The sequence below is a fragment of the Malania oleifera genome, chromosome 1 (genome assembly GCF_029873635.1).
Source record: "Malania oleifera isolate guangnan ecotype guangnan chromosome 1, ASM2987363v1, whole genome shotgun sequence".
NCBI lineage: Eukaryota > Viridiplantae > Streptophyta > Magnoliopsida > Santalales > Ximeniaceae > Malania > Malania oleifera.
Genome location: NC_080417.1, coordinates 88,848,681 through 88,875,771, shown reverse-complemented (window position 1 = coordinate 88,875,771; position 27,091 = coordinate 88,848,681). Strand labels below are relative to the sequence as shown.

At 36.3% G+C, this 27,091-nt stretch overlaps 2 protein-coding genes across 3 annotated transcripts; one reads left to right on the top strand and one right to left on the bottom strand.

The window, feature by feature from the left end:
• Positions 1 to 27,065, bottom strand: LOC131167337 (O-fucosyltransferase 27). Of its 2 annotated transcripts, XR_009140100.1 has the most exons (11): positions 26,549 to 27,065; positions 25,729 to 25,813; positions 12,814 to 12,884; positions 12,629 to 12,717; positions 12,293 to 12,536; positions 4,737 to 4,849; positions 4,565 to 4,655; positions 4,336 to 4,464; positions 3,358 to 3,905; positions 665 to 1,339; positions 1 to 435 (listed from the first exon to the last, which is right to left on the bottom strand). XR_009140100.1 is itself a non-coding variant. In XM_058126111.1 (10 exons), the coding sequence occupies exons 1-10, from the start codon at positions 26,744 to 26,746 to the stop codon at positions 874 to 876; spliced, it is 2,034 nt and encodes a 677-aa protein (XP_057982094.1). In that variant the 5' UTR covers positions 26,747 to 27,018; the 3' UTR covers positions 1 to 873. The 2 variants fall into 2 exon arrangements, 1 of the variants encoding a protein (XP_057982094.1); XM_058126111.1 differs by having other exon boundaries at positions 1 to 1,339; positions 26,549 to 27,018.
• LOC131167345 (uncharacterized) lies at positions 17,258 to 19,252 on the top strand. Its single transcript, XM_058126128.1, has 4 exons — positions 17,258 to 17,394; positions 17,484 to 18,293; positions 18,385 to 18,503; positions 18,607 to 19,252. Exons 1-4 carry the CDS (start codon positions 17,301 to 17,303, stop codon positions 19,108 to 19,110), a joined length of 1,527 nt encoding a protein of 508 aa, XP_057982111.1. The 5' UTR covers positions 17,258 to 17,300; the 3' UTR covers positions 19,111 to 19,252.
• Positions 27,066 to 27,091: the final 26 nt, after the last annotated feature.

The window sequence follows — 27,091 nt, the reverse complement described above, 5'->3', positions numbered from 1 at the left end:
TATGCAAGATGGAAATGGACTGCCATTTTTGATTTCGAGGAAATTTCAATAATTTCGTGGAAATTTAAGATCATGATTCACATCTGAGTTACCAAATGAGGAGGCAGATTGACATGGTTAAATGTTCAGGAAGGGATAGATAATAGTGTGCATTTTCAATCATTTGCAGACATAATTTCTACGACAAACGTGTAATGGGGGAGCCAGGAACACCCAGCAAGTTGAGGGAACCACCCTGAAGATCTAGCCATCAGCAGTGTAATTCTTGGGAGAGGGTTAGACTGGTCGCATGGAGCTCAATGGAAGTAGACAAATTAATGGAATTTGTAACCAAGCAGAAGACAATATCAGTAGCTAGAGCAGGAATTTGAAATAACTGATCACAGGTCCACCGAGCATTTATCTTTCCCTCTCCATTCAATAAGTTACATCAATCTGAAGCCAAAAATAAACAAAATAATTAAATAAATAAAATAACTGGATACAAAAGGATAAAAATATCAAACAGTCACTCAGTTGAATCTAAAAACTTGGATTTTCAAATGAAACACATGCTACGTCAAAATTGATTGTGGTAATCTACGTAATTGGTCTCCATATTTCTCCACTAAAATGACTGAACTAAATTTTTGTAAAAAGAAAAACCAATGCCGGAGTGTTTTACCTAAACTGATTGATCTGAACTAACTTGAGCAAAATACATGTCTCCAAAATGAAGAACCAGAGGCGGCCACTTGCTTCGCCCATTGAAACCCAGATGAGAATAATTTCCAGCCAATCTGGGAATCAGCAAATGAAATAATATTATATATGTACAGAAAATGTCAAATGCCAATTATTGCATCATGGGCACTCAACAATACAACCTATCCCCTATCCTTCTGCACCCTCAAGTTCTTCTGGGTCTTCCATAAGAGGTTCTTCTTTATTGTTTATTTCTCCAACCCCAATTTCTTGATTTCCACCAACATACTGAAAGAATAGTCCAGATGATGTCGGATCATTCTCATCAATATCCTCGTCACTTTCCTTGTCTCTTGGTCGTGAGATCAAATCACCATCCATCCAAGCAGGGCAATGGTGCACAATCCCAAGAACAGCTTGAAGCTGACTTGAAGGACTTGGAGCATGCAATGACATTTCAGCAGGGTCGTGTCTCAAGCAAGAACATTCAGGGACTGGATGGGAGAGAAAAGACAGTGGCTTCGATCTTGTGAATGAGTCTGTGATTCCATCAATTAAGCTTCTTCTCAAATGCGTGCGCACTGATGTTAGCCAAGTCCTGTTAGCTTGATACAGGTGGTCACGGATTTCTTCTAAAAGTTTGACAACTTCTTTTCTGTGTCAAGAGGAAGAAAATGGTCATCGCCAACATTCAAATGATTTCAATAGAGGTATGTTGTCAGAGTTTTTAGTTTTTAAGTCCTCTACTCCTGCTCATACACAGCAGTGCATGGATAACAGATTTTGTCCTAGCCAACTCTAGAAAAATTACAACGAAATCCAAGGAAATGCATATTTCAGAATACCACAAAAAGACCGGTATTTAAATTTAAGTGCAAGGTCTAAATGCAATCCAGTTCACCATGTTAACTTGGATAGAACGATGAAAAATTTAATGTTTCTGAGGAAGGATCCAAGAGAAAGACATTATTCTGCATGTTCATCTCATTTGTGTAGATAGACTTGGCAAGAGCATGAGAGACTGCAGGCGATGCAGCATGGAAGCAAGAGTCCTTTAACTTTCCTAATTTTAGTTGTATTTTCGTTTGTTTTAGTTAGGGTGGTTTTATTAGGGTCATACCTTCAAGATTCTTGGATATTATTATTTAGGAAGCAAAATTCTAGGGCCATTTATTTTTAGAGGGCAATGAAAAATATTATTAGCACAAAAGTTATACAGTACAGCAAACAGCATAAAACTTAAAATCTTCTAAATATCCAAACACCTGAAGTTATACACTTAACATCCTCTACAGTGTAAAAACCAATAGTCACAATTGGTAAATACTTGCAGCAAAAGTCATGAACCTCAAGTAAGCTTTTGGACCAGTACTCAAGCAGCTTTGTCAGTCAGCTCCTCATCCCAGATGAAAGCAGGCTTAGGAAGATTAAGGATGCCAGCAACCTTTTCATAAATCCTCTACGGTATTATTATTTATAAAACTATTATTTTAATTTATTTAGGTTTCTTAAATTAGTTTACTTTAATTTTTTTATCATTTTCAAAGCATGTAAGATTATAAAAGGCCCCTATCTACTAGTTTTATACAGATTTGACTTGGGAATTTAAGTCGTTGGGCATTGGTCCTGCATCAGTAAGTAAAAAATGATTCAGTTAAAACTAGGGCTGCAAAGGAACCGACCTGTGCCGAGCCTTGACATGCTCAAGCTTATTAATTAAAAATTAAAATTTTAACCAAGCTCTTGTTCAAGCGTAGCTCAGATCGAGCTTTATTATGCTTGCTCAAGCTGGTTTATCACACAAATGAAAGAGCTCATGAGTCCTTACCAAGCCGAGCAATCAACATGCTCACGAACGGTTTGATTCTTTTGGAGTTGCTTACTCTGAGATGCGAGAGGTTCTTAGGGTTTTGTTAAGCAAAAAGGTAAAAAGGGACTCTTACTAATACGGTCTTAGATATTTTTTTGCCCCCTGTAAGCTACCCTATTGGCCTTGGGCAATGGCCTTATGACTAGATTCGAGTTATGGAGTTTGAACTGAATAAACTCCTACCCATATAGTCCCTATTTTTAAGCCTATAACAGTCTATCAAGCCTAAGTTAGCCTTATTAAACAAGCCCACAAATGATCCTAACCTAAGCCTATTAAACGAGCCCAAACCGAGCCTATAATTGAGCTGCTCATGAGCTGAAACAAGCTGATCCCATTCATGCTAAACAAGCCGCAAAATTGGGCTTGGAAATCACTCATTTATATAATGAACAAGCTCTTAACTAGCCAAGCTTCCAAGCCACTTGTGACAGCTTGGTTCATTTGCAGCACATGTTAAAACCTAATTTCCCCTCATCTAATCTATCACCTTTTCATTTGGGCAAACAATAAATCAAGTCACTATTTTTAATTACTCAAGCATCTACATCAAACTACCTTCGATAAATATTTCTGGAAAAATAAAATTTTGGGTACAATTATGTGAAATGATAGTGGGGCTTGAATTCATTGTGTGATTGTGCCAGTCCCATTTTGGCCAGGATGGTTCTTGCGTTGGAAGGAAGAACAGGAAAATCTATCATAATCCACGATCAAAACATTCAGTATTCTCAAGAATATGCAGCATGCAGAATGGTTATTATGTTGCACATTCATGCACATTCCAGGGTGAGAGAGAAAACCTGTCAGGCCTGTATGTCTTAGATGCAGCTGATTGATAGAGTCTGTGTCCCATTACTATACTAGCAAAATTTGGATGCCCCTTGCCATCACGATCAAATCCAGGGAAGAAAACATCAGCTTCAATGCAAACTAAATAGTCAATTGCTTCCCATAATAATTTATGAGCATTAGTTCTCAACTCCATAATTGTACTCTCAGGCTCGTTATCACTCTCAGCTACCCAACCCCACCAACCTTCAATATTATATGTTTTGGGACGGTCTGGAGGTGGTGGAAGTGGGCGGGGGCGGGGTCCAGAGTTTTTCCACATTTCAAGCTTTGTTTCTAGCTCAACAGGCTGAGTTGTGGGATAAGCTCTAATCAGGTTAGCCTCACGACCATATAATCCACCAAGTTCCCAACTTGTGCTTAAAGAGGTCCTATCAACGATGTTTCCAAACATTGCATGAAGAGGTATTAAAATCCTTTGTCCACCAAATATTTCTCCTCCTGATATATAAATTATTGTGTCTTGAGAATATCCATATGCTCGAAGAAGAATACCAACCTGCAGAAAACAGCATGATTTGGATCAAATGTCACTTAGTCTTCAGTGGATGACTGCTCATCCAAGACATATCTAAGGTAATTCAGTAAAATTAGAAGCTAATAAGTTATATCTAATGCATGAGTTCAATTTCTCATTCCTTCGTGTATCTTTTCCTCTCATAACAGTCCACAACACATTTATTTATTTGGAAGAAGTGGAGTGAGGACTCTGTATTTTTGCCAAAAGGACCAAAATAAATATATTGAACTGTACTGAAGCAGTACATTATGAAGAAATCCAGGCAAGGGTAAGGATTGGATGGAGAGTAGCATATTCTCCAAGTCTAAATGAAAGGGTCATGTATGGTATAAGAAGTATCACATCTCTCATATAAGTGTTGCTTTATGAATTTCAGAAGGAACATTTTAATTTCTGCAAAAAATTTCACCTCTTCCGGCATAAGTGGACAAGATCCATTAACATGTTGCTCTTCTGAATTCACAGGAAGCTTCCCCTTGACAATCCCTCTTTTTATCATCCACAATCTTCTATGCTGAATGAGTTCAGTATGAACATCCTTGGGAAGAATTCCAGGACGCAATACACATATCAAATACTTTATAGACTTAAATATTCAAGGCTTTAAAAGTATCAAATTTTGTGCTTGCGGCAGATACCTGGAACAATTCAGCACAACCATGATATGCTAAAGCATCTCTGGCCAACCCAGTGTCAAAGGCTATAAAAGGCCTACCAGGAGCCCGTAACCTGTATTAATATAAAAATAAGCTGAGGACAATAACAAGAAGTAAGACATGAGAATGTAAATGATGACAGGAAGCCACTGACCTATTTAAGATTTTAGTGGCAAGTTCCTGGACCTCCTGTCGGAACCGGAGAGCATGGAAAGCAACCCTACATCTAAGCCTTTGGTACTCTTCAAGACGAGGAGGAAGAATGGCCTGGGTCAAATTCCAACAAGATAGTGACACTTGAAATGCAAGAAACAAATATAATTAGAAAAACAGTCACATTAAAGGACACTGTACCCCCAAGAATGCACAGTAATTTCTACCACATAAAATTAGATGACTAGAAAAAAGTGAGGATGGACTGGTCTTTTGGTGTCACAAGAAAAGAAGAGGTTGGCATTGCGTTGTTGTTCTATCCCCTCAGATCTTTCAATACTGAGTTCAATCAGAGAAGAGAAAAAGAAAAAAAGAAAGAGTAGAACAAATCATACTGATGATACTAAACGGTTAGGAAAGGGAAAAAACCATCAAGAACACCCTCACAGTGTGAAAAGAGTATTTTTACATGTGACCAAATAAACACCCTTGCAGATAGATTTTTTGCATAGCTGATATACCTCTTTTTAAAAGGTTTTCACATGGCTCATATAATTGCAAGTGCAAAGAAAATTAAGGTATGACTGAATCTAGAGCAGACATGGTAGCTGGCAATCAACTCTACAAATGCACAAGAAGAATGCTGGCATATGGGAACCTTAAAAAAAAGATGCAGTAAAAATGATTAGTAACATTCAACTGCAGGGAAGAAAGTAGTTCTGAAGAGCAATCCACTTTTTCTTTTACATATTTTCACTCATTTAGTCCTTAGGAGAAACTTTCAGATATGGTTATATTTGGTTATTCACAATGACCAATCCTACAAAGGCTTCCCTACACATTAGAATTTCTATTTGCATTTGCCTATTTCACTGGCTTATTATCATTTCCATATAGAAGAATAACCAGCTGTTTGTAAATGATTTGATGGTGAAAAGTACATAGTTAAATGCAGTCAGTCCACTTCATGTTGGAAAAAACTGTCCAAATTATTTTTTTCCACCAGTGAGATTGAGAAAACACAACCAGGATCAGAAAAATTCAGGGATGATTTCAAATCAGATAAAATCTTAACTTGTTTAGAGCATAAAAAGAAGACAACAACACAAAATGTACAAATGCATTAGAACCAGCATTTGCAAGGCAATTTAGTTCCAATCTGCTAGTAATAATCAGACAAACAGACAAAAGAACACACTTAGTTATGCCATAATGCAGGAGTAGGATCCTAGTGTTGGGTCCAGCCCACATTAGTAAATAAATAAATAAAAAGGAAGCCCGTGTGCTTGAAGCCCATTAGGGCAATTAAAGGAGGCGGCAGTGTGGAGTGCCACTATAGGGAAAAAAATTGGAGCGCCGCAACAGTGAAAAAAAAAAGAGTGTTTGTGGCAGTGTGTGAGGCAGCAATAGTGTGTCGTGTAGTCTTTATCAACTCGACGATCGGAAGGTCTTTTGTGATCCGATTCTGCTAAAATTTGGAGAGCACATTCAGGATTTGTCGACCTTCATTTGGGTGACTTCTTTCCGCTCATTCTTATTTCATCGCGATTCTTTTGGAAATCCTTTTTTGCTCTAAGTTTGTGAGCATTTTTTGGTGATTGTACTGCCTTAATTTTTGCCTCTATTATAGTGGAAATTTTATTGGGTCTCATAGGGCCCGTAATTTTTACCCTTCACATTGGAGGGGTTTTCCACGTTAAAAATCATGGTGTTCCTATTGTGATGTGTGATTTGTTATTATTGTTGGTTGGTTATTTTTGCTCGTCACAGATTTAATTTTTGGGAAATATTTATCCGCTGTGCTAGTTGTCTTGTTACTTTCCCAACAAGTGGTATCAGAGCCAGGTTCATGTAAAATATGGAAGACAACGTAGGTACTATGTGCAAGCTCACAGCTTCAAATTATTCAATTTGGAAACCAAAGATGGAGGATATTCATTATTGTAAGGATTTATTTGATCTGATTGAGTTGGGTAGCAATAAGCCGAAAAAACAAACTGAAACTGACTGGAAGAAAATGCATAGGAAAGCAATTGGCATATTGTAAATTTGAAGTTTAGAGAAGGAAAATCTGTTGCTGAGCATTAGAGCAATTTCCAGAATTTGGTAAACCAATTGACCAACAAGAAGATAATTTTAGATGATGAACTACAAGCTTTGTTGCTATTAAGTTCTTTGCCAGATAGTTGGGAGACTCTTGTAGTATCTCTTAGCAACTTGGCCCCAAATGGTATGTTGACTCTGTTGTTTGTTAAAGATAGCTTGTTTAATGAAGACACCAAAAGGAAACAAATGGGTACATATAATACCCAGGTACTTGTTACAAAAGATAGGGGGAGAAGCAGATACAAAAATGAAAGGGGTAGAAGTAAAAGTAGAAGCAAGTCGAGGTCAAGAATTAAAAATCTTTAGTGTCATTATTGTGGTAAAAATAGTCATATCAAGAAGTACTATTACAAGTGAAAGACAGAAAATAAAAGTAACAGCAACAAGCAAGAAAAGAAGGATCAAGATAATAATGATTGTGTTGCCACTACTATTGGAGATGATTTGGTTCTTGCTTATGATGATAATGTAATTAGTGTTGCATGTAATGAAATCAGTTGGGTGGTTGACAATGGTGCCTCTTTTCACATGACATCAAGGAAGGATTTCTACAATTCATATACTTCCGATGACTTTGGAGTTTTGAAGATGGGAAACGATGCTGTGGTACCGATAGTTAGCACTGGAACTATTTGCTTAAAGACCAACAATGGAACAAAATTAGTGCTCAATAATGTCAGGCATGCTCTTAGTGTTCGTCTGCATTTGATCTCTGCTGGAAGACTTGATGATGATGGACATTGCAACTTCTTTGGTAATGGACAATGGAGACAAACTTGCCAGAGGAAATTTAATTGTGGCACAAGGTAACAAATTTTCTAATTTATATTTTATGAATGCTTCTATTTGCTTAAATTCTGTGAATGCAGTTGATAGCGATATCACATCAGAGTTATGGCACAAGCGACTCAATCACATGAGTGAGAAAGGACTTGATTGCTTGGCCAAGAAGAATTTGCTATCAGGCTTAAATGGTACAAAACTAAAAAGATGTGTTCATTGTTTGGCTGGGAAGCAGAAAAAGGTTTCATTTAAGAGTCATCCTCCTTCTAGAAAAATAGAGTTACTCTAGTTGATTCATTCATATGTTTGTGGCCCAATGAAGGTAAGGACACTTCGTGGTGCACTTTATTTTGTTACTTTTATCGATGATCATTCAAGAAAGCTTTGGGTTTATGCTTTGAAATCCAAAGATCAGGTACTTGATATGTTTAAAGATTTTTAGGCTTTAGTTGAGAGAGAAAAGAAAGAAAATAAAATGTATTCGCACCGATAATGGTGGCGAGTATTGTGGTCCATTTGATGTGTACAATAGACAACAGGACATCCGACATCAGAAGATACCTCTTGGCAAAAAATATAAATAAAACACTAATAGAGAGAGTCAAATGTTTGCTTTCAGAAGAAAAACTACCTAGATCATTTTGGGGTGAGGTATTATATTCTATTGTTCATGTAATTAACTTGTCCCCTATTGTTGCACTGCAGACTGATGTCCCTGACAGAATATGGTATGGGAAGGATGTTTCCCATGACCATCTACATGTATTTGGCTGCAAAGACTTTGTTCATTTGCCTAAAGATGAAAGGTCCAAGTTAGATGTCAAGGTAAGGCAGTGCATTTTTATTGGGTATGGTCAGGATGTGTTTGGCTATAGGTTTTATGATCCAATGGAAAAGAAACTCGTGAGAAGTCGTGATGTAGTCTTCATCGAGAATCAAACCATTGAAGACATTGGCAAGATAGAAAATTCTTAGTTTCAAGATAGTGATGGCTCGGTTGACTTGGATCTGATTCCTTCTGAAAATATTCCTGATACAGTTGAGATTGGCAATCAGTATGATACAAAGGCAGATGTTCAGAATGATCATGTAGTGGAAGATCACGAAACTGTTGATGGGGAAGGTACTTGGACTATTGAACCACCTACAGCTTCACTCAGGAGGTCTACCAGAGACCGACAACCCTCCACCAGATATCCTATAGATGAGTATGTTCTTCTAACTGATAAGGGAGAACCAAAGTGTTATTAACAAGCCATTGAAAGTGAGCAGAAGCAACAATGGTTTAGTGTAATGGAAGATGAAATGAAATCCCTACATGACAACCACACTTTTGAGCTGGTAAAATTACCTAAAGGTAAGAGAGCTTTGAAAAATCGGTGGGTCTATAGATTAAAATAGGAAGAGAATTCTTCACTCCCACGGTACAAAGCTAGATTAGTTGTCAAAGGCTTCAGTTAGAAAAAAGGGATTGATTTTGGGGAGATTTTCTCACCGGTAGTGAAATTGTCATCAATCCGTGTTGTTTTGGGCTTGGTTGCTAGTCTTGATTTGGAGGTTGAGCAGATGGATGTGAAAACTGCTTTCCTCCATGGTGATCTTGAGGAAGAAATTTATATGAACCAGCCTGAGGGTTTTGTGGTGAAAGGTAAGGAGAATTATGTTTGCAGATTGAAGAAGAACTTGTGTGGTCTGAAACAAGCTCCTAGATAGTGGCATAAGAAGTTCGAGTCTGTCATGGTTCAACAAGGCTACAGGAAGACGACTTTAGACCATTGTGTATTTGTTCAAAAATTCTCTAATGATGATTTCATTATTTTGTTACTTTATGTTCATGACATGCTCATTATTGGTCACAATGCTTCTAGAATTGACAAGTTAAAGCACGTGTCGAGCAAGTCTTTTGCCATGAAAGACTTGGGACCAACAAAACAGATTCTTGACATGAGAATCTCACGTGATATAGAAGTTATGGTTACCTCAGGAAAAGTATATTGAGAAGGTACTTCAACGGTTTCATATTGAGAGACAAAGTGGTAATTACTCCTCTTGCTACACATTTCAAGTTAAGTAGTTAATAGTCTCCTTCTAATGATGAAGAAAAGAGAGACATGTAAAGTGTTCCATATGCATCTGCAGTTGGTAGCTTAATGTATGTCATGGCTTGCACAAAGCCAAAATTTGCTCATGCAGTTAGTGTAGTTAATAGATTTCTCTCTAATCCAGGTAGACAGCATTGGAATGCTGTGCAATGGATTATGAGGTATCTCTATAGTACAACTAATTTGAAACTTTTTTTTGTTTCTGAAAAACCTGTTCTGGTTAGCTACATAGATTTAGACATGGCTGGAGATTTGGACTCGAGGAAATCTACTTCAGGTTATTTGATTACCTTTACAGGGGGAACTGTGTCTTGGCAATCCAGGTTGCAGAAATGTGTTGTTTTGTCCACTACAGAAGCTGCTTTCATTGCAGCTACTAAGGCATGTAAAGAGTTATTGTGGATGAAGAAATTAGCTTGTGAACTTGGATTCACTCAGAAGAGGTATGTGTTATTTAGTAATAACCAAAGTGCTATTCATCTCAGTAAGAATTCAACCTTTCATGGTAAATCAAAGCATATTGATGTTATATATCATTGGATTCGAGATGCTTTGGATTCTAAGTTGCTTGAACTTGAGAAGATCCACACTAATAAGAATGTCGCTGATTTGATGAAAAAGGTGGTGCCTTATGCGAAGCTTGAGTTGTGTGTCAAGGCAGCCGGTATAAAAATTGTTTGATAATCTTAATGAATGTCTCATTCCTCTTATGGGCTGGAGGGGAAGATTTGTTGGGTCCAGCCCACATTAGTAAATAAAAAAATAAATAAAATAAATAAATAAAATAAAAAAGGAAGCCCATCTGCTTGAAGCTCATTAGGACAATTAAGGGAGGTAGTAGTGTAGGGTGCTGCTACAGGGAAAAAAATTGGAGCACCACAACAGTGAAAAAAAAAAAAAAAAAGTATTGTGTGGTAGTGTGTGAGGCAGCAGTAGTGTGTTGTGTAGTCTTTATCAACTCGACGATCGGAAGGTCTTTTGTGATCTGATTCTACTAAAATTTGGAGAGCACGTTTGGGATTTGTCGACCTTCAATCTAGACGATGGAGATTTGTTTCAGAACTTTGGAGGACCTGATTTTGTAGTACTGACAGTAACTGTGTTCGGGTGACTTTGTTCCGTTCATTCTTATTTTATCGCGATTCTTTTGAGAATCTTTTTTTGCTCAAAGTTTGTGAGCATTTTTTAGTGATTGTGCTATTGTAATTTTTGTCCCTATTATAGTGAAAATTTTATTGGGTCTCATAGGCCCCATAGTTTTTACCCTTCACATTATAGAGGTTTTCCACATTAAAAATCATGGTGTTCCTATTGTAATGTGTGATTTTTTATTATTGTTGGTTGGTTATTTTTGCTTGTCACAAATTTAATTTTTGGGAAAGATTTATCCACAATGCTAGTTGTCTTGTTACTATCCCAACACCTAGGAGGCTTTATCCCTTTGCAAAATGGAATTGATACATGAAAGGAATTGAGGGAGATACATAATAAAGGCAGGACTGGAGTCACTTTTGAAATGCAATTACTGTGTCTATGTTTAGTTGGTAAGATGTCAATGTTTGGGAATAGAATGAAAAATAACTTCATTTGTCAAAAATCCCCTATTATGGAATTACTTATTTTGTAATTTTCAAATATATGATTTCAATTCAAATTTTTTTTGATTGATTTTTTTTTTTTTTTTTTGCATTTTTTTAACTTAATATTTTTGTTGTTTGTTTGTCGTTTAGATTTTTTTTTTCATTTTTTAATAATAATAAATAATATCCTCATTTGGAATTTCAAGTTATTTTTCATAAGTAAACAATACTAAGAATAATTATAATAATCCATTAAAATTATTTTTTTTATTATTGTTATTTTCTTATTATTGGTGTCGATGTCATCGTTCTTGTTGTTATCCTTTATTGTTTTTAAAATAATAATTCTTATTAGTGTAATTTTTGTTGTTATTTTTCTTTATTTTTATAATAATAATGATTAAAATTATTTTTTATTATAGTTGTCATTATTTTTATCATTTTTATAGTAGTATAGTATTATTATTTGTTGTTATTGATTGATTATTATTATTTTTTATTATTTTAATTATACTAATTATTATTTTAGTATCTATTCTTGTTCTTTTTATTTTTGTCATTATTATTTTATTATTTTTCCACTAATAATTATTATTTTATAATAATAATTACTGTTAATTGTTGATGGTAGTATGGTCAACATGTCTTTTTCTAGAATTTTTTTACTTAATGAGGGTTATAATTGTCTTTCAAAAGAGGGGCAGGAATGGAATCATGGTCCCTGCATATATGAGGAGGAATCACCCTCCCATCGAATTGGGGAATGAATTCTTGTACTACAATTCTACCCTCATTTATACAAACCAAACATGGTAATGGGAATTGAATTTAGAATTTCAACTCCATTACAGCCCTGATTCCACAAACCAAATGGGGGTAGTTTCTCTATTTATAAAAAATTCATTTTTATGTTGGCTACTAAACTGGAATTTGATAATGTTTAAACTATGCTATAGGCCCGAAGGACACATAACTGCATTCATTACCTGCAGACATCCACCATCAGAAATAACTAGTTCAACAACCGAGTGCTTTTTAAGTATTGGAAGAACATGGTGCAAATAAAAGTACGGCGAAGCTGAGTAGGACACTCTAAACACAGGAATCTCTTTCCTTCTTCTTGCCCCCTTGAGATGCTTTGGAAGGGTCTTCACAATTTTGACATCTTTTGACAAAGCTGCCAAGAACTGATCCTCATTGTAAAGGTAGGAAAAACTCTTGAAGTCGGAACTACAGGACAAATAATATTACAAATTAACAATGAATACAAACCAATTTTAAATAATTGGTAAATTGCAAAAAATATCAGATATTAAAGCAACCTAATTCCCTTGCTGCTTGTAGTTGACTGGATTTCAGGAATAACCAAGGTGGCATTAAGAAGTCGAGAGACTACGACTGCATCACAAATCTAAAACACAAAGAAAATATTAAACCCATTTGTATATTTATATGAAATCCATAATTATTTTTGGCAATAAGGATTATTTGAAATTGGAATTGTTACCGAATTCCTGATTTCATGGAAACCTCCTTGTATCCTGACAAAGATAAAGCCATTTGTCTGTAAAGTAGGTGCTGCAACAAAGTAACACATAATATTAAGTCAGGAAAATAATATTAGATATGCACATGCATGCGTATGTGCACATATGTTTCTATGTATTCACAATGAATCAATTTCAGAAAAATAAGCAGTTCTATTCATTATATACTTTTTTTTTACGTATTTATCTTTCAAAATTTATCAATTGATTAAATATGTTTGTCTCAACTGAAATGTCATTATAAATGCCTTCAGGTTGAAACAGAGCAGTGCTAATCCCCCACTAACTGCACCTTATTCCAAACCATGGTGCAGACAAACAAATAAATAGGGGTTTGGAAAAGCATATAGGCCACCCAGTAGACCACTGTAGAATAAAGATATCATGTAGAGAAATACATGAAAGAAGATGCTGCTATGTCTTTGAAAGCAAAGCCATCTACCGAAGCAAAGTCAATGAGGGATCAGCTGTGGAGAAAGAAGGAAAGGGCAAGAAGAGAAGAGGTGGGCAAAACACAAGCTCAATTCAATTTCATTAATCTCAAGCCTGTCTAAACCTATAACATCATGATTATTTATAGGAGAAATAAGATATATGAAAATTACAACTCAAATCCATAAGACTCCAATTAAAATAATCCCCCCAAAGTTAATCCCAAAAGTAAATAATAATCTAATTACTATACTGACTCAAAGCGCTTCTTGCCCTTGGGATGGGGCCACCAATAGGCTCAAACCTATCAAGTTGTGGTTCTCCATCCTACATCAGTTCAACCTAATTACCATTGAACCAAAAGATATGGATTTATCAATACAAAGGTCCCATGTGGCTTGAGTGGGAATGTTGGGAAGCAAAGGCCAATTGAAGACACTACAGGAGGAAAGAAGAATGGATTTATCAATGGGATTCAGAAGGGGTCTTGGGCCGAAATGTTTTCTAAGAATAGACATCAAATGAACTGTGGTGCCCTTCCTTCTTTTGTTTCTGATGGTGATGAAGTTCTAATTGAAGTAAAGGATTTGGATGACCCTGAAGAGAAGTGGAAATTTTGCTTGGCAGGGTATTTTGCTGGCAAATTCCCAGGTAAGTCTGCCCTAAATGACATTGTCTCAGAGTGGCATGCTAAAGTTGACATCTTCTACCATAAGAGTGGATGGATCATATTCAAATTCTATGAAGAAGAAGAAATGGCCCGGGTGCTGCAAGATGGACCATTCCTTGCATATGGTAGGCCTCTATTTCTCAAAAGATTACCAGACGTTTTTCAATTTAATATTGAGGAGTTGAGCATTGTTCCGGTATGGATTCAATTGAATAGTCTTCCGCTCGAACTGTGGACTCTTAACTCTCTAGGGAAAATTTGTTCCATGCTAGGTAGGCCTATTCATGCTGATAAGCTTACCACCAACAGGGAGAGTATTTCCTATGCTAGGGCATTGGTTGAGATTGATGTCACTAAGGAGTTTAAAAAGAGTGTGAAAGTTCGTATGCCAAATGGACGGACTTTTAATCAAGAGGTTTTTTATGAAAATGTGCCAAAATTTTGTAATTTCTGTAATATGCTTGGTCATGCAGAAGTAAATTGTAAAAACAAGAAAGGAGTTGAGCAGCGGAGGGGCAAAAAGAAGAAAGAATATGATGCAATTAAAGAGCCTTTGGATGGTTGCCTGGACTCTTGTGAGTCCAGTGACATGATTGCTGAGAAGGTTAACACTGCAGGGTACATTGACGCAGTTAAGATTGGTGCTTCTTCTTCCTCGCAGGGGGGGAGAAAACCTGAATTGTGTAGGGGAAAAGGTAACGCTTCCCATGCTAGTTTGGTTAAAACTGGAAAGTCCATCGACAATGGAACTGCCCCTCTTGGGCCTTCAGTCATTGGTACTTCCTATGGGAGTGCTTTGGTACAAGTCAAGGAGTTCCAAAATGTGAAAAGGAAGAAATGGAACAAGGGATCTCGGCCTCCTTGAGCTCTTTTGATCTTGCGTTCTCTTTGTATTCTGGGTATGCCCAGTTTTGTTTGTACTTGTTTCTAGGGTCTTCCTAGTTGTGCTGCTACTATGTTTGTAAGCTCTGTGCCCTGGGTATGCCCAGGTTTGATTGTTTTTGTTTCTAGGTTCTTCCTAGTTGTGTTTGGGAGCTGTGGCCTCCCTGCTCAGTGTGTGTGTCGGATTTATCTGTACATATCCCTTTGATCAATATACATTTACCCTTTTGATCAAAAAAAAAAAAAAAAAAGACATGCATACATGGAATATTTGGTATAATATTAATGTTGAAGATTTTTATATACATTGTAGCCCCCAAAACCATAGTAGTTAAAAGCGCGCCTCCTAGGCGCAAGGCGCAGTGAGGCGATGAGTTCGCCGCCTCATATCAGGTGAGGCGAGGCGACCTGCAAGAGGTGAGACGAGGCGAGACGAGGCGCAGTGAAGCGCGAGGCGCAGTGAGGCGCGCCTTGTGTATTTTTAAGCCATTTAAAGGAGACAAACGAACAGAGCCCTAGCCCCTTTCAACCCTTCGAAGCCCTTCGTGAGTTCGTTTGCGAGCCTTTGAACCAGCCGGAAGCCTTCGCGACTTCGTCTTCGAGCTTCGACCAGGATCGTGAGTTCATCTTCGACATTTTGAAGAAGCACGACCTGCGCAACTTCGTTTCGAACCAGCCGGAGCCCTCGCGAGTTCGTCTGCCTGCCTTCGAAGCAGTCGTGAGTTCGTCTAACTGCCTTCGAGCACGACGTGAGTTCGTCACGTCGCCTTCAACACTTCGAACCTTTGTAAGTCTTCTTCTTCTTCTTCTTCTTCTTCTTCTTCTGCTGCTGCTGTTGCTTGCGTCCCGCTGCCTGCTGCTTCTCTTCTCTTCTTCTTCTTCTTCTTCTTCTGTTGCTGCTTCTCTTCTTCTTCTTCTTCTTCTTCTTCCTGCTGCATGCTTGCTGCGTGCTGCTGACTGCTGACGGCTGCCTGCTTTTTTTCTTCTTCTTCTTCTTTATATGTAAGCTTACTGTTTTTTAATTTATAATATTTAGTTTAATTAATGTAAGCTTATAAATTATAACTAATAACATAATATTTATTTTTTTCACAGAAATTTAGCTACTGTTTTTTAATTTATAATATTAACTTCAATTAATGTAAGCTTACAATTTATAACTAATACATAATATGTATATTTTTTACAGAAATTTAGCTACTGTTTTTTTAATTTATAATATTAAATTCATTAATGTAAGCTTACAATTTATAACTAATACATAATATGTATATTTTTACAGAAATTTAGCTACTGTTTTTTAATTTATAATATTAAATTTAATTAATGTAAGCTTACAAATTATAACTAATACATAATATTTATTTTTTTTACAGAAATTTAGCTACTGTTTTTTAATTTATAATATTTAGTTTAATTAATGTAAGTTTATAATTATAACTAATACATAATATTTATTCTTTTTATTGAAATTTAGGTACTGTTTTTTAATTTATTTGGAAATGCATTATGTAAGTCTTAAATTATAAATATATGATGCATTGTTTTTTCAGTTAGGATACGGGATACCAAGTCTAAAATCTTAAATGGATTCTAGTTCTGGATGTGAGGCCTCGTCAAAGAAAGATCCCGCATGGAAGTATGCACATTTGGAGGATCAAAAAAATAGAAATAATTTGACTTGCAATTTTTGTGCTAAAGTCACAAGGGGAGGAATATTTCGAGCAAAACAACACATTGTCGGAGGATTTCGAAATGTGAAAGAATGCTCTAAGTGCCCTACTCATGTACATGAGGAGATTAAAGAGTATATGTTGAAGAAAGATATGGAAAAGGAGGAAAATGAGTTATTGCCCGACTTTGATGATATAGATCATTACGGTGAAGATGAAGAAAATGAAGTTCAAGAAATTGACATTCGTGGCAAGAGAGTGTTTACTAGTGATGGAAGTAAAAGATCATACCAATCCAACTTGAAGAAACCAAAACAGAAGGGGCCTATAGACTTGTTTTTTACTCCCGATCCAAAGAAAGCGATTCAAGCTAGGTAAGAAGGGAAGATGAAGCAAACATCAATAAATGAAGCGTGCAAAAAAGAACTTAGAAAAAAGGCAATGGGAGATTTTGCTAGGTGGATGTATGATGCTGGGATACCATTTAATGCTACGTTTGAGCAGCTTTGCAGTGGCACTTGAATCGATTGGACAATATGGTCCTGGAATAAAGCCACTTAGCTATCATGAAGTGAGAGTTCCTTACCTAAAGGAGGAAGTCAGTCGAATGAAAGAGTTGTTGAAGGTCCATAAGGAGGAATGGACAAAATATGGCTGCTCAATTATGTCTGATGGTTGGAGAGATTCAGTTGCTAATAAAGACATAATCAACTTTTTAGTGAACTCTTCAAGGGGATCAGTATTCATCAAGTCTATTGATGCTTCTAATATTGTCAAGAATGCAGATAGAATGTATAGATTACTTGATGAGATGGTCGAAGAAATTGGAGAATCAAATGTGATTCAAGTGGTAACTGACAATGCGTCAAACTATGTTGCAGCAGGTAAGAACTTATTTTTAGAACTACTTTCTATAGTGTATATATTGTTTATTTTAATATTTTAATGGCTTCATTCCTTGATTTTTCAACAGGGAGATTGTTGGAAGCAAAGAGGCCACATTTATATTGGACACCGTGTGCTGCTCATTGCATTGATTTAATTTTGGAGGATATTGGGAAGATGCCTTCAATTCATGCAACTTTGAAAAGGGCAATTTTTTTGAATGGCTATATCTATAATCGTGTTGGCGTTGTCAACTTGATGAGACAATTCACTGGAGGAAAGGAGTTGCTAAGACCTGCAGTTACAAGATTTGCAACTGCCTTCATCACTCTTCGTTCAATCCATCTTCAAAAGAATAACTTGAGGAAGATGTTTACTTCTGAAGATTGGAATACTACTAAATGGGCAAAGGAGGCGGCTGGCAAAAGAGTAGCTACTATTGTTTTGATGCCTACTTTTTGGAGTACCATCGTTTATGCTCTTAAGTTAACAGGTCCACTTGTTCGTGTACTCCGTTTGGTTGATGGGGAAAAGAAGCCTGCAATGGGATATATTTATGAAGCAATGGATAGGGCTAAGGAAGCCATAGCTAAGGCTTTTGGTGAGAGAGAGGATAAATTCAAGGAGGCATTTGAAATTATTGATACGAGGTGGGGATGCCAACTCCATCAACCGTTGCATGCAGCTGCACACTACTTGAATCCAGAATTTTTCTATTCAAACCCCAACATTTTGCAAGATGAAGAAATTATGTCGGGTTTGTACAAATGTGTTGGAAGGTTACTGCCAACTATTGAAATGCAAGATAAAGTTTCAAATGAGTTGGAAAAATACAATGCCGCTAGTGGCGTCTTTGGAATTAGTTTGGCAGTGAGACAAAGGAAGACAAAAGCACCGGGTAAAGTGGCATTTGTACTACCTCTTCATTTTTGAAAATTATTTTTGCTATTTACCTAGTAGGTATTCATTTAAAATTTATTTTATAACAGCGCAATGGTGGATGGCATATGGATCAACAACTCCAAACTTGCAAAAGTTTGCTGTGAAAATTCTTAGCCTCACGTGTAGTGCTACTGGCTGCGAAAGAAATTGGAGCATAATCCAACATGTAAGTCATTAGTATATCATGGATTAATTATTAAAGAACAAGAACTACCAATCTACTGCTTTTTAGAATCATTATTAACCATATTACTGTAAACTTTTTGCAGCTTCATAGCAAAAGGAGAAATAGGCTATCCCAACAACGCTTGAATGATTTGGTATTTGTGAAATATAATCGAACTCTGAGGTGTCGATACGACAAACGTGACACCATTGATCCCATCCTCCTGAAGGACATTGATGATAGTAATGAGTGGTTGATTGGTAGGATGGATGGTGATTCTGATGAGGATGATGAACTTGTGTTTGAAGATGATAATTTGACTTGGGATTCTGTTGCTAGAGCCGCTGGACTAAATAACCCCCCGCATCACACTAGATCAAGAATAAGTACAAATATGCCATCATCGTCTAAAGGAAGAGGAAGAGCTTCATCTAGTAGTGCAACCACTGCTAGGGGTCGGACCACAATGTTGGAACTTGTAGATGAGGATGAAATCCAAGTGGATAATGCAGAGGAGACGGAAGAGGAAAAAGATGTTGGAGAAAACAGTTCTAATGATGAAGAGGAAGATGATGATATCTTCACCGACCTAGTTGATGATGAGTGATGAGTGATGATTGAGGAGGATTTTTAGATTTTATATTTTGAAATCTTTTATTGTACTCTTTTCTTTTGATGTTGAACTATGTTGAATTGTTGAGGCTTTTGGGCTTTGTCTTGGCAATTTTATTAAATTTCCAATTTTTTTATTGAATGTTTTGACATTTTAAATTCTAATATGACTAGATATTCATATGTTCATATATAAATTACCCCAAATAGATATTTTACACCATTTTAATAATTGTGCGCCTCACCTTCGTGAGGCGCGCGCCTTCGCCTCGCGCCTCGCGCCTCGGCTTCAAAGACCCTTTGCGCCTCGGCTCGCCTCGCGCCTCTGACTACTATGCCCAAAACGCTAAGAGCTTAAGCTTTTAGGGAAAGTAGTAATCTAAAAGGCATGGTTGCCTAGAGATCCTGGGTTCTAGTCTTGTTGCCTACATTTATTAGGAGTTAATTAGAAAAAAAAAATTGTCACATTCCAAATATGAATGTTATTATTATTATTATTATTATTTTATCTTTCCATGTGCAATCAGGCTGTACATATGGGAGAGTATTAAGGCTTGATATACATTGTTGCCCCCACATCACTAATAGCTAAGCTTTTAGGTAAATTGGCAATCTAACAATGAATGAGTAACATTGAATGATTAACTACATCTTGTTGAATATCAAAGATAAAAGATACTTCGACTTAATCTAGTCATAGTAAATAATTAAAAAGAAGGATCAAACAAAATGTTAGACCTAAAAAATTAAAGCAACAACAATCAAACAAGAATTTATAAAATTTGTACAGTTTGGTAGTGTACACAGATCAATCAAGGAGATGAGAAATGATAAAATGCTATTTTCTCATGCCTTCACGTCTCTAAATGCAAGACCCTAACAAATGGTTTTGAATTATATCTTGAAAAAAATCAAATGCCATGAATGCCTATGCAAAAACAAAATGGGCCACAACCCCCAAAATTCCACAAAGCAAGCTGCTGGACCCACAGCATTAAGGTAATTATATTGTCAAGCACATGTAAACTAGATAACTAAATAAAGACATCAAATACCATTAACAAAGCCAGGATGAAAAAACTTAAAAATAAACAAATAAGCACATTGCATATTCAGTTGTGTTTGGCAGGGAAACAAATTTAGATATTCATCTAAACATCCAGAAATTTAGACCAACACTCCAGCTGCAATGACCTAGACCAATTTTCACTTCTTGCTTATGGCTTTGATGTAGTCTCTATGTCTTTGTTCATCTAAAGATATATTGTAATTCCCCTTGGCACCCACATTCAGGTTCATGTTAAGTCAGAAGCACCGACCCCTTGATCTCTCCCCAAATTCCTAAATGCCCTAATATATTTTTATGGTTATGCCCAACCATGAAAAGGAAATTGGAAAGGACAAGAGCATCAACATGAGCAAGTAAATTCATTCCAATTCTTCACCACCATGATTCCCAAAGAATCCCAAGGTTTTTCTAACACAAAAAAAAAGTGCAAATATTTTATCTTGCATATATTACAGCTTCACTAATGAACTTCTTGAAGACAAGCCTCAAAAATTCAAAAGATCTCTCCTGTCAATTTTTCATGTGAGAGATCTAAAAACACACATATTGAAAAAGGCTTCATACCTGAATGTAAATATCAATTCATAATCTTTGAAGCCCACAACAATTTCAATAATATGAGGGAAAAAATATTGGAGTTTGTGATATATTACTTCATTTGTCCTTCCCAACATTCTAGGGATCTTGTTTTCTTCTACACTGAATACAGTGTATATACAAAGATTGTTGAAATGATGAGGAAGTTAGCTTGCTGAGCACAACAAAATGCATGTGGACGTGGTTTTTCAACACATCAAACAAGAATATATTGCAATGCATGCACATGGACTTGGTTTTCCAACACATAAGAAAATAATGCAATGCACGTTCTGGGGCTTTTGTAGGCTATTCTTGAAAAAAAGGCACGCAGAACAATACTGTAATATATCATAGTAGATATACTGATATTATTTTAAGTATGATAGAGTAACGACTAGCATTAAGACTGCACTAGGAAAGTCTAGAAAATTTCCAATCATAATAGGTGTATATCAAGGTTCTACTTTGAGCCCTTATTTTTTCGCTTTAGTGATTGATGAACTGAAGGAATATCCAAAAAAAGATTCCATGGCAGATGTTGTTTGCATATGATATTGTTTTGATTGACAAAAGCAGAAGTGGAGTAGAATCTAAGTTAAAACGATGGAGAGCAGCTTTATAACCTAGAGGCTTTAGAATAAGTAGAAACACGACAAAACTTAGGAGATGTAATTTCAACCAAGGAGGAATGTTGGAGATAAGATTAAACTCAATGGTCAAGAAATAAATACCAATACTAGATTTCAATACATTGAATCTATTACACAAGCGGAAAGAGAAATAGAAGAGGATGTAATACATAGAGTCAAAGCAGGTTAGGTAAAATAGAGGAGTGTTTCAAGCATGTTGTGTGATCGTAGAATACCCTTAAAATTAAAAGTGACGTTCTATAGGACAGCTACAATACCAACCATGCTTTATGGATCAAAATGTTGGGCAACTAAGAAACAACATATTCAAAAAGTAAAAGTTACTGAATGTGAATGCCAAAGTGGATGAGTGGTATAACATTACTAATAAATTAAGGAACAAATATATTCGCAATAAGCTACACATAGCACTAAAAGAAGATAAGATAAGGAGGAGCGGTTGAGATGGTTAGGGCGTTTGAAACACAGGCTAAATAGTGCACTAATGAGGAAGAGTGAACTAGTCGTTGTTGCTGATAATAGAAGGGGTACGAGAAGATCTAAAATAACATAGAATGAGAAAATGAGGAAGTATTTAATAGCTTTTAAGTTGACCGAGGAAAATGCCCTCGATCATGTGAATTGGCAAAAAACAATTTATGCAGTCGATCCAACCTAGTGGGACTTAAGACTTCTTGTTGTTGTAGCATGATATCATACAAAATTATCAATGCTGATGCACATTGTTACATCCAAAAATCATGTCACATCATAGAATAATAAAAATAGCCATGATTATTAATGTCCAGACAGTTTGATTTTGTAAGTTCACAAAGAATTGGAAAATCACTTTTACATAATTGTCACCTAACATTTCAAAATGTTATTTACGTTTAATGAATGATCAACTGCATAATCTTTTGATGGTGAATTGAAAGTGTAGAGATTTTACAAAGTTATGAACATTTTTTGGGAGGTATTGGTCCTATAGGGTGACAGATTGATGTAGAAACATATGGAAATGAATTTCTCTTTAGCATACTTTGCATTGACCATAAATGTTACTCTTTTGTGAATTTGGTGGACACTTCAAACCATGGTTTTAAATAACAGCCATTACGTAGCATAATAGCCATTACATAACAGAAAATGGGGAGGCCAAAACTACGGACAATATTGAGGGGGGGAGGGAATTCACAGCTGTTACGCTGCCGTAACGGTCTGTAACAGCTGTTACGATCCATTACAGTGCATTACAGTCCGTTAGGGATTGTTACGCTGGCTGACACTCCGATTCCACTTGTCTCCTTCAAATCCACCCAACTTTCTCACGATTCCCTGCTTTTCCCCTCTCCCAACCACTCATCCTTGGCAGATCTACCATTCCAAAGACTGAAATCAAGAAATCGTTCTTTTGATTTGTTGTTGGAAGCTGAAGAACAAGAAGGACCCTTCGTTGCAATCAGCCAGCACTCCCCCTCCTACATTTCTCCAATTTCTTCGAGTTCGAAGGCTAAGATCTGCCCCCCTCAAACATTTGAACTGTCGAAGGCTTAGATTCCCCACCACTTGGGCAGTCAAAGGCTTGAAGCTTTGTCCTAACCTTTTTGGCAGTTGCAGGCCAGCCTTGCAGCAGCTCCACAAATTGCTGCCAGCCTTGCAGCAGCTCCATGAGTCACCGCCAGCCCTGCAGCAGCTCCTCGACACTGCCAGCCCTGCAGCAGCTCTGCCAGTCGCCGCCAGCCCCATCTCCCTTCAGGTCTTCCAGAGTTTGAGACTTCGAGTGGACTCTTCGAGACTCCTCCAGTGCACCCTCTCTCTCTCTCACTCTTGAATCTTCACTCTTCAGGTTCCTTTTTGTTTGTTTTTTTTTTTTTTTCTTCTCTTGTTGTTTACTTAAATCTTAAACTACTTTATAATTTATATATTATATTGTTTATATACAATATCAGGTTTAGCTTTATTTATATATTATATATTGCTTTAGTTATTTATATATCATATTATTTATATATTATATCAAGTTTAGCTTTATATATTATATATCATATGAGGTTTACCTAAAATCCCAAATTCCTAATTGCTAAGATTTGAGAAATAAATTCAATGGTCTTAAAATAAATATATTGTACATAAATATTTAAATTTTTTTTATTTTATGACTCTTAGTTTATTAATAGATGAAATATCAAATATTTTTAATTGTTTAAAGAGTTTAAATAAACACTACTTATTATTTTTAATCAAAGATTATAGTCCACCACCTCAACACTATGATCCATATTATGCGTCTCATCTTTATCCTAGCGAGTCAAGATCTAGTGAGTCTACTTCTTCACACTACCCAGAGCCAGCTCCCGTCCCAATTTATGGATATTATTCAGGATATGGTCAAGGAGGATATTATGCACCTCCTATATCGGTTGGATTTTCACCACTTGTAGATTTTCAAGAACAACGATGAAATAATGTAAACTTGGGTATATTTAGCTATGTATTTCCACAAGGGTGGGGAGATAATTCTCAATCCCAATCTCAAGATGGAGATGCAATTATGAAGGCCTCCACGTCATTCTTTTTGGTGGTGACATGTTCTATGTGATAAATTTGTAATATTGTGTTCATGTATTCAACTATTGATACCAACCATTTTTCAAATTCATGTATGTGTATATTGAGTATTGACTCATTTTTAGTAATTTTATGTCTTTAATTAATTAATTTTTCATTTTAATTACATTTCTACATTTTTTTACCCATTAAAGTAATGCAACTATAAAAAAAACATGTCTTTTTTTTTTTATAAACAGCGCACTAAAATTAATATAAAAATCATATTGCCTATTAAAAGCATTTGTAGGTTGAATAAAAGCAGTCAAAATTCATTAAAAATCATGTATTAATGGATTTCATGTTTATTTTTCAATTTTAGCATGGTTGTGCATGCGTGAAAAAATTCACGACCATTACGCCTGCTTCCCGTTATGTAACACCCACATCTCCCGCGATTGTTAAGCAATGTTACGCGCGGCCGCGATTTAAAACCATGCTTCAAACTGTTCATACCTATGTGATTGTGAGCCCAACCATGGTATAGGTATGGGTATGGGCATGGATATGGGCACGGGATGGTTTAAAATGAGTAGTAGACAAGTCCACAACAAGAATGACCAACAAATGGAAAGATAACAGTCTTGGTTCAGTGGGAGTTTCCTGAGGAACTCCCATAATTTGGTTTGTTGATGCATGAATACTACTAGAAGAGAGCATAATCATGTTCAACTCACCATTTGTTGGTCATTCTTTGAATACTACTAAAAGAGAACATAATCATGTTCAACTCACCACATTATGTAGGTTCCTATTTTCCCTAGGATATGGAAGACTAAAGAGTGGTCACTTCAACCAAAAAGAGCAGCACCCCCCCCCCCCTCCAGTCCTAAGATTAAGAGATAAGATAATCGAACACTTAGACACATGCTGGCACCTAACCATAGAACTCTCAATAGGAAGTTTCAGCCCAACTATTTGGGAATAGCAACATGAACCTCTTATTTTTATTTTTAAGGTAGGCTAATTGAGCATGAATAGAGAACTGGTCATGGATTATCAGATTTCACCAAAAAAAGAATTAGCAAAGCATGTCACATGTTTAATAAATGTCATAGTCTACTCTATTTACTTGTTTTTGTTATAGAAAAAGTAATTGAATCTTTATTTTTCATCTATTAACCATGTCTTGTCCTGGTCCTTTTTTTTTTTTTTACTATTAATCATCGAAAGATATCCAAACAACTGACTCTTGACAAACATAGGTTTGGAGAGTTTCATAGTCAATTTGCTTTTAAGACAAAGAAAGACTGAATACAAGGAAGAACTGATGTTCTTGATATTTGCTTGTAATCTTTCGCTATTTCATTAATTTGACATGTATGTACACACACACGACACACAAACACACATATTTATATATCACTTAAAATGAGAAGTTTATGTTTATTTGCCTTTTATTATTTGGAGAAGGGCACTTAAGTCCCTCCTGGTTTGTAGACGATTTTACAATATTGATAGCTTGTAAAATACAACAGTTAGGATATATCAACAATTCCCACCTCCGCAGGCGTCATTCTCCAAAAGAAGATGGCATGAAGCCATAGATTGGGCAAGTTTCATTCTAGTTGACAAGCTATTCAAATATATCAAACATTTTAACTTCAATTTTCCATTCCCTTTAAGTTAGGCAGATAAACATAAGATAGGTCCAGCGACAACAGAAGCAATTGTAAAACGTAAAACTAGTACAGCATTCACCAGCAAAAGGCAAAAGATACCTAACCTGCATAGTAACCTCTGGGGTTTGCATATGGATGTAAAGACGCGAGATGCCTAACTGGACCCCATAGTCTTCTGTACAATTGACTCTGCGTCACAGAGAAACAGTAGCAATGAGAAACTTACACACACACCGCCCGAGAGAGAGAGAGAGAATTGAACTACAAAGGAAAAGGAAAGTGAGAAAAGGAGTCGGTAATGATCAATAGTACCACGAAATGATCTTGCTACACAACACAATAATCTACAGAACAGCCTTACAGTACAACAAAATGTAGAAATCCAAGAAAAAATATTCACCAAGTACAGAGCAAATATAGAACTAAGATATCCAGAAAGAAAAAAAAAATCTATCAAAGAAAAAATATTCACCAAGTACAGAGCAAATATAAAACTAAGATATCCAGAAAAGCAAAAAAAAACAAAAACAAAAACAAAAACAAAACAAAACAAATCTATCCCGGTGGGATCCATTAATATCAAGAAAAAAATAAAAAAATAAAAAAAAATAAAAAAAAAGCCAGCCGAAATCAAAGCAAAAACCCAAATCAACAAATAAAAAAAAAAAAAAATCAGAGTGATCACCCCATTTTAGAGCAGCAACAAAATATATTTACTACTTGAAAATAAACACCCAATGGCCAGACTACAGAAGCCCCCCGAAATTACAGCATTGAGAACAACGGCTAAGAAAGAAAATTCTTTTCTCTTATATTCAAACTAGATAAAGCCATAAGAACATTTAGGCAGGAAGGGAAAAAATGGAGCAAAAACAAAGAAAAAAAATGAAAATAATGAAATCTTGGGGGATATCTGGATATTACAGTTCTAGTAAGAGCAGCATTCTCAAAAATGGGTCGCCAGGAGAAGATTGTGATGGAAGACTGGAACTCAGAGATGCCTTCCTCTGTATATCTAGCAAGCAGAAAGTGAGTGAAGAGAGAGAGAGCTGAGAGAACAAGCCCAAACAGACCAACCCACTTCATCCTAGACTTAAAAACCATCTTTCCCTCTCCTTTCATTGAGACCCAGATGAAAATTTCACCCAAAGACCACAAGCAACTCTCTCTCTCTCTCTCTCTCTCTCTCTCTCTCTCTCTCTCTCTCACATCACACTCACACTTCCCCTCTCACCAAATAAACCCTTCTCTCTCCACGCCTTCCTCCCCTCTACACAGCTAAAACCACAACAAAACTCTCTCTCTCTCTCTCTCTCTCTCTCTGTGTGACTGTCTTCTATTTGTTAAATTTGCAGAATAATATTTTTTCTGGGCTATGGCCGGTAAAGCATGGTAAAGTTCCAGGAAGCAAGCAGAGAAGGTGAGGAGTTGGACAAAAGTCAAGAGATGAAGCGAGACGCGTGGGAA

Coding starts and splice junctions, on each gene's coding strand:
- LOC131167345 (XM_058126128.1), top strand. CDS start 17,301: ATGTATAGATTACTTGATGAGATGGTCGAAGAAATTGGAGAATCAAAT. Junction 17,395..17,483: donor GTCAAACTATGTTGCAGCAG/GTAAGAACTTAT, acceptor ATTTTTCAACAG/GGAGATTGTTGGAAGCAAAG. Junction 18,294..18,384: donor AAGGAAGACAAAAGCACCGG/GTAAAGTGGCAT, acceptor ATTTTATAACAG/CGCAATGGTGGATGGCATAT.
- LOC131167337 (XM_058126111.1), bottom strand. CDS start 26,746: ATGAAAGGAGAGGGAAAGATGGTTTTTAAGTCTAGGATGAAGTGGGTT. Junction 25,814..26,548: donor ATGCTGCTCTTACTAGAACT/GTAATATCCAGA, acceptor TCTGTGACGCAG/AGTCAATTGTACAGAAGACT. Junction 12,537..12,628: donor ACAAGCAGCAAGGGAATTAG/GTTGCTTTAATA, acceptor TTTGTCCTGTAG/TTCCGACTTCAAGAGTTTTT.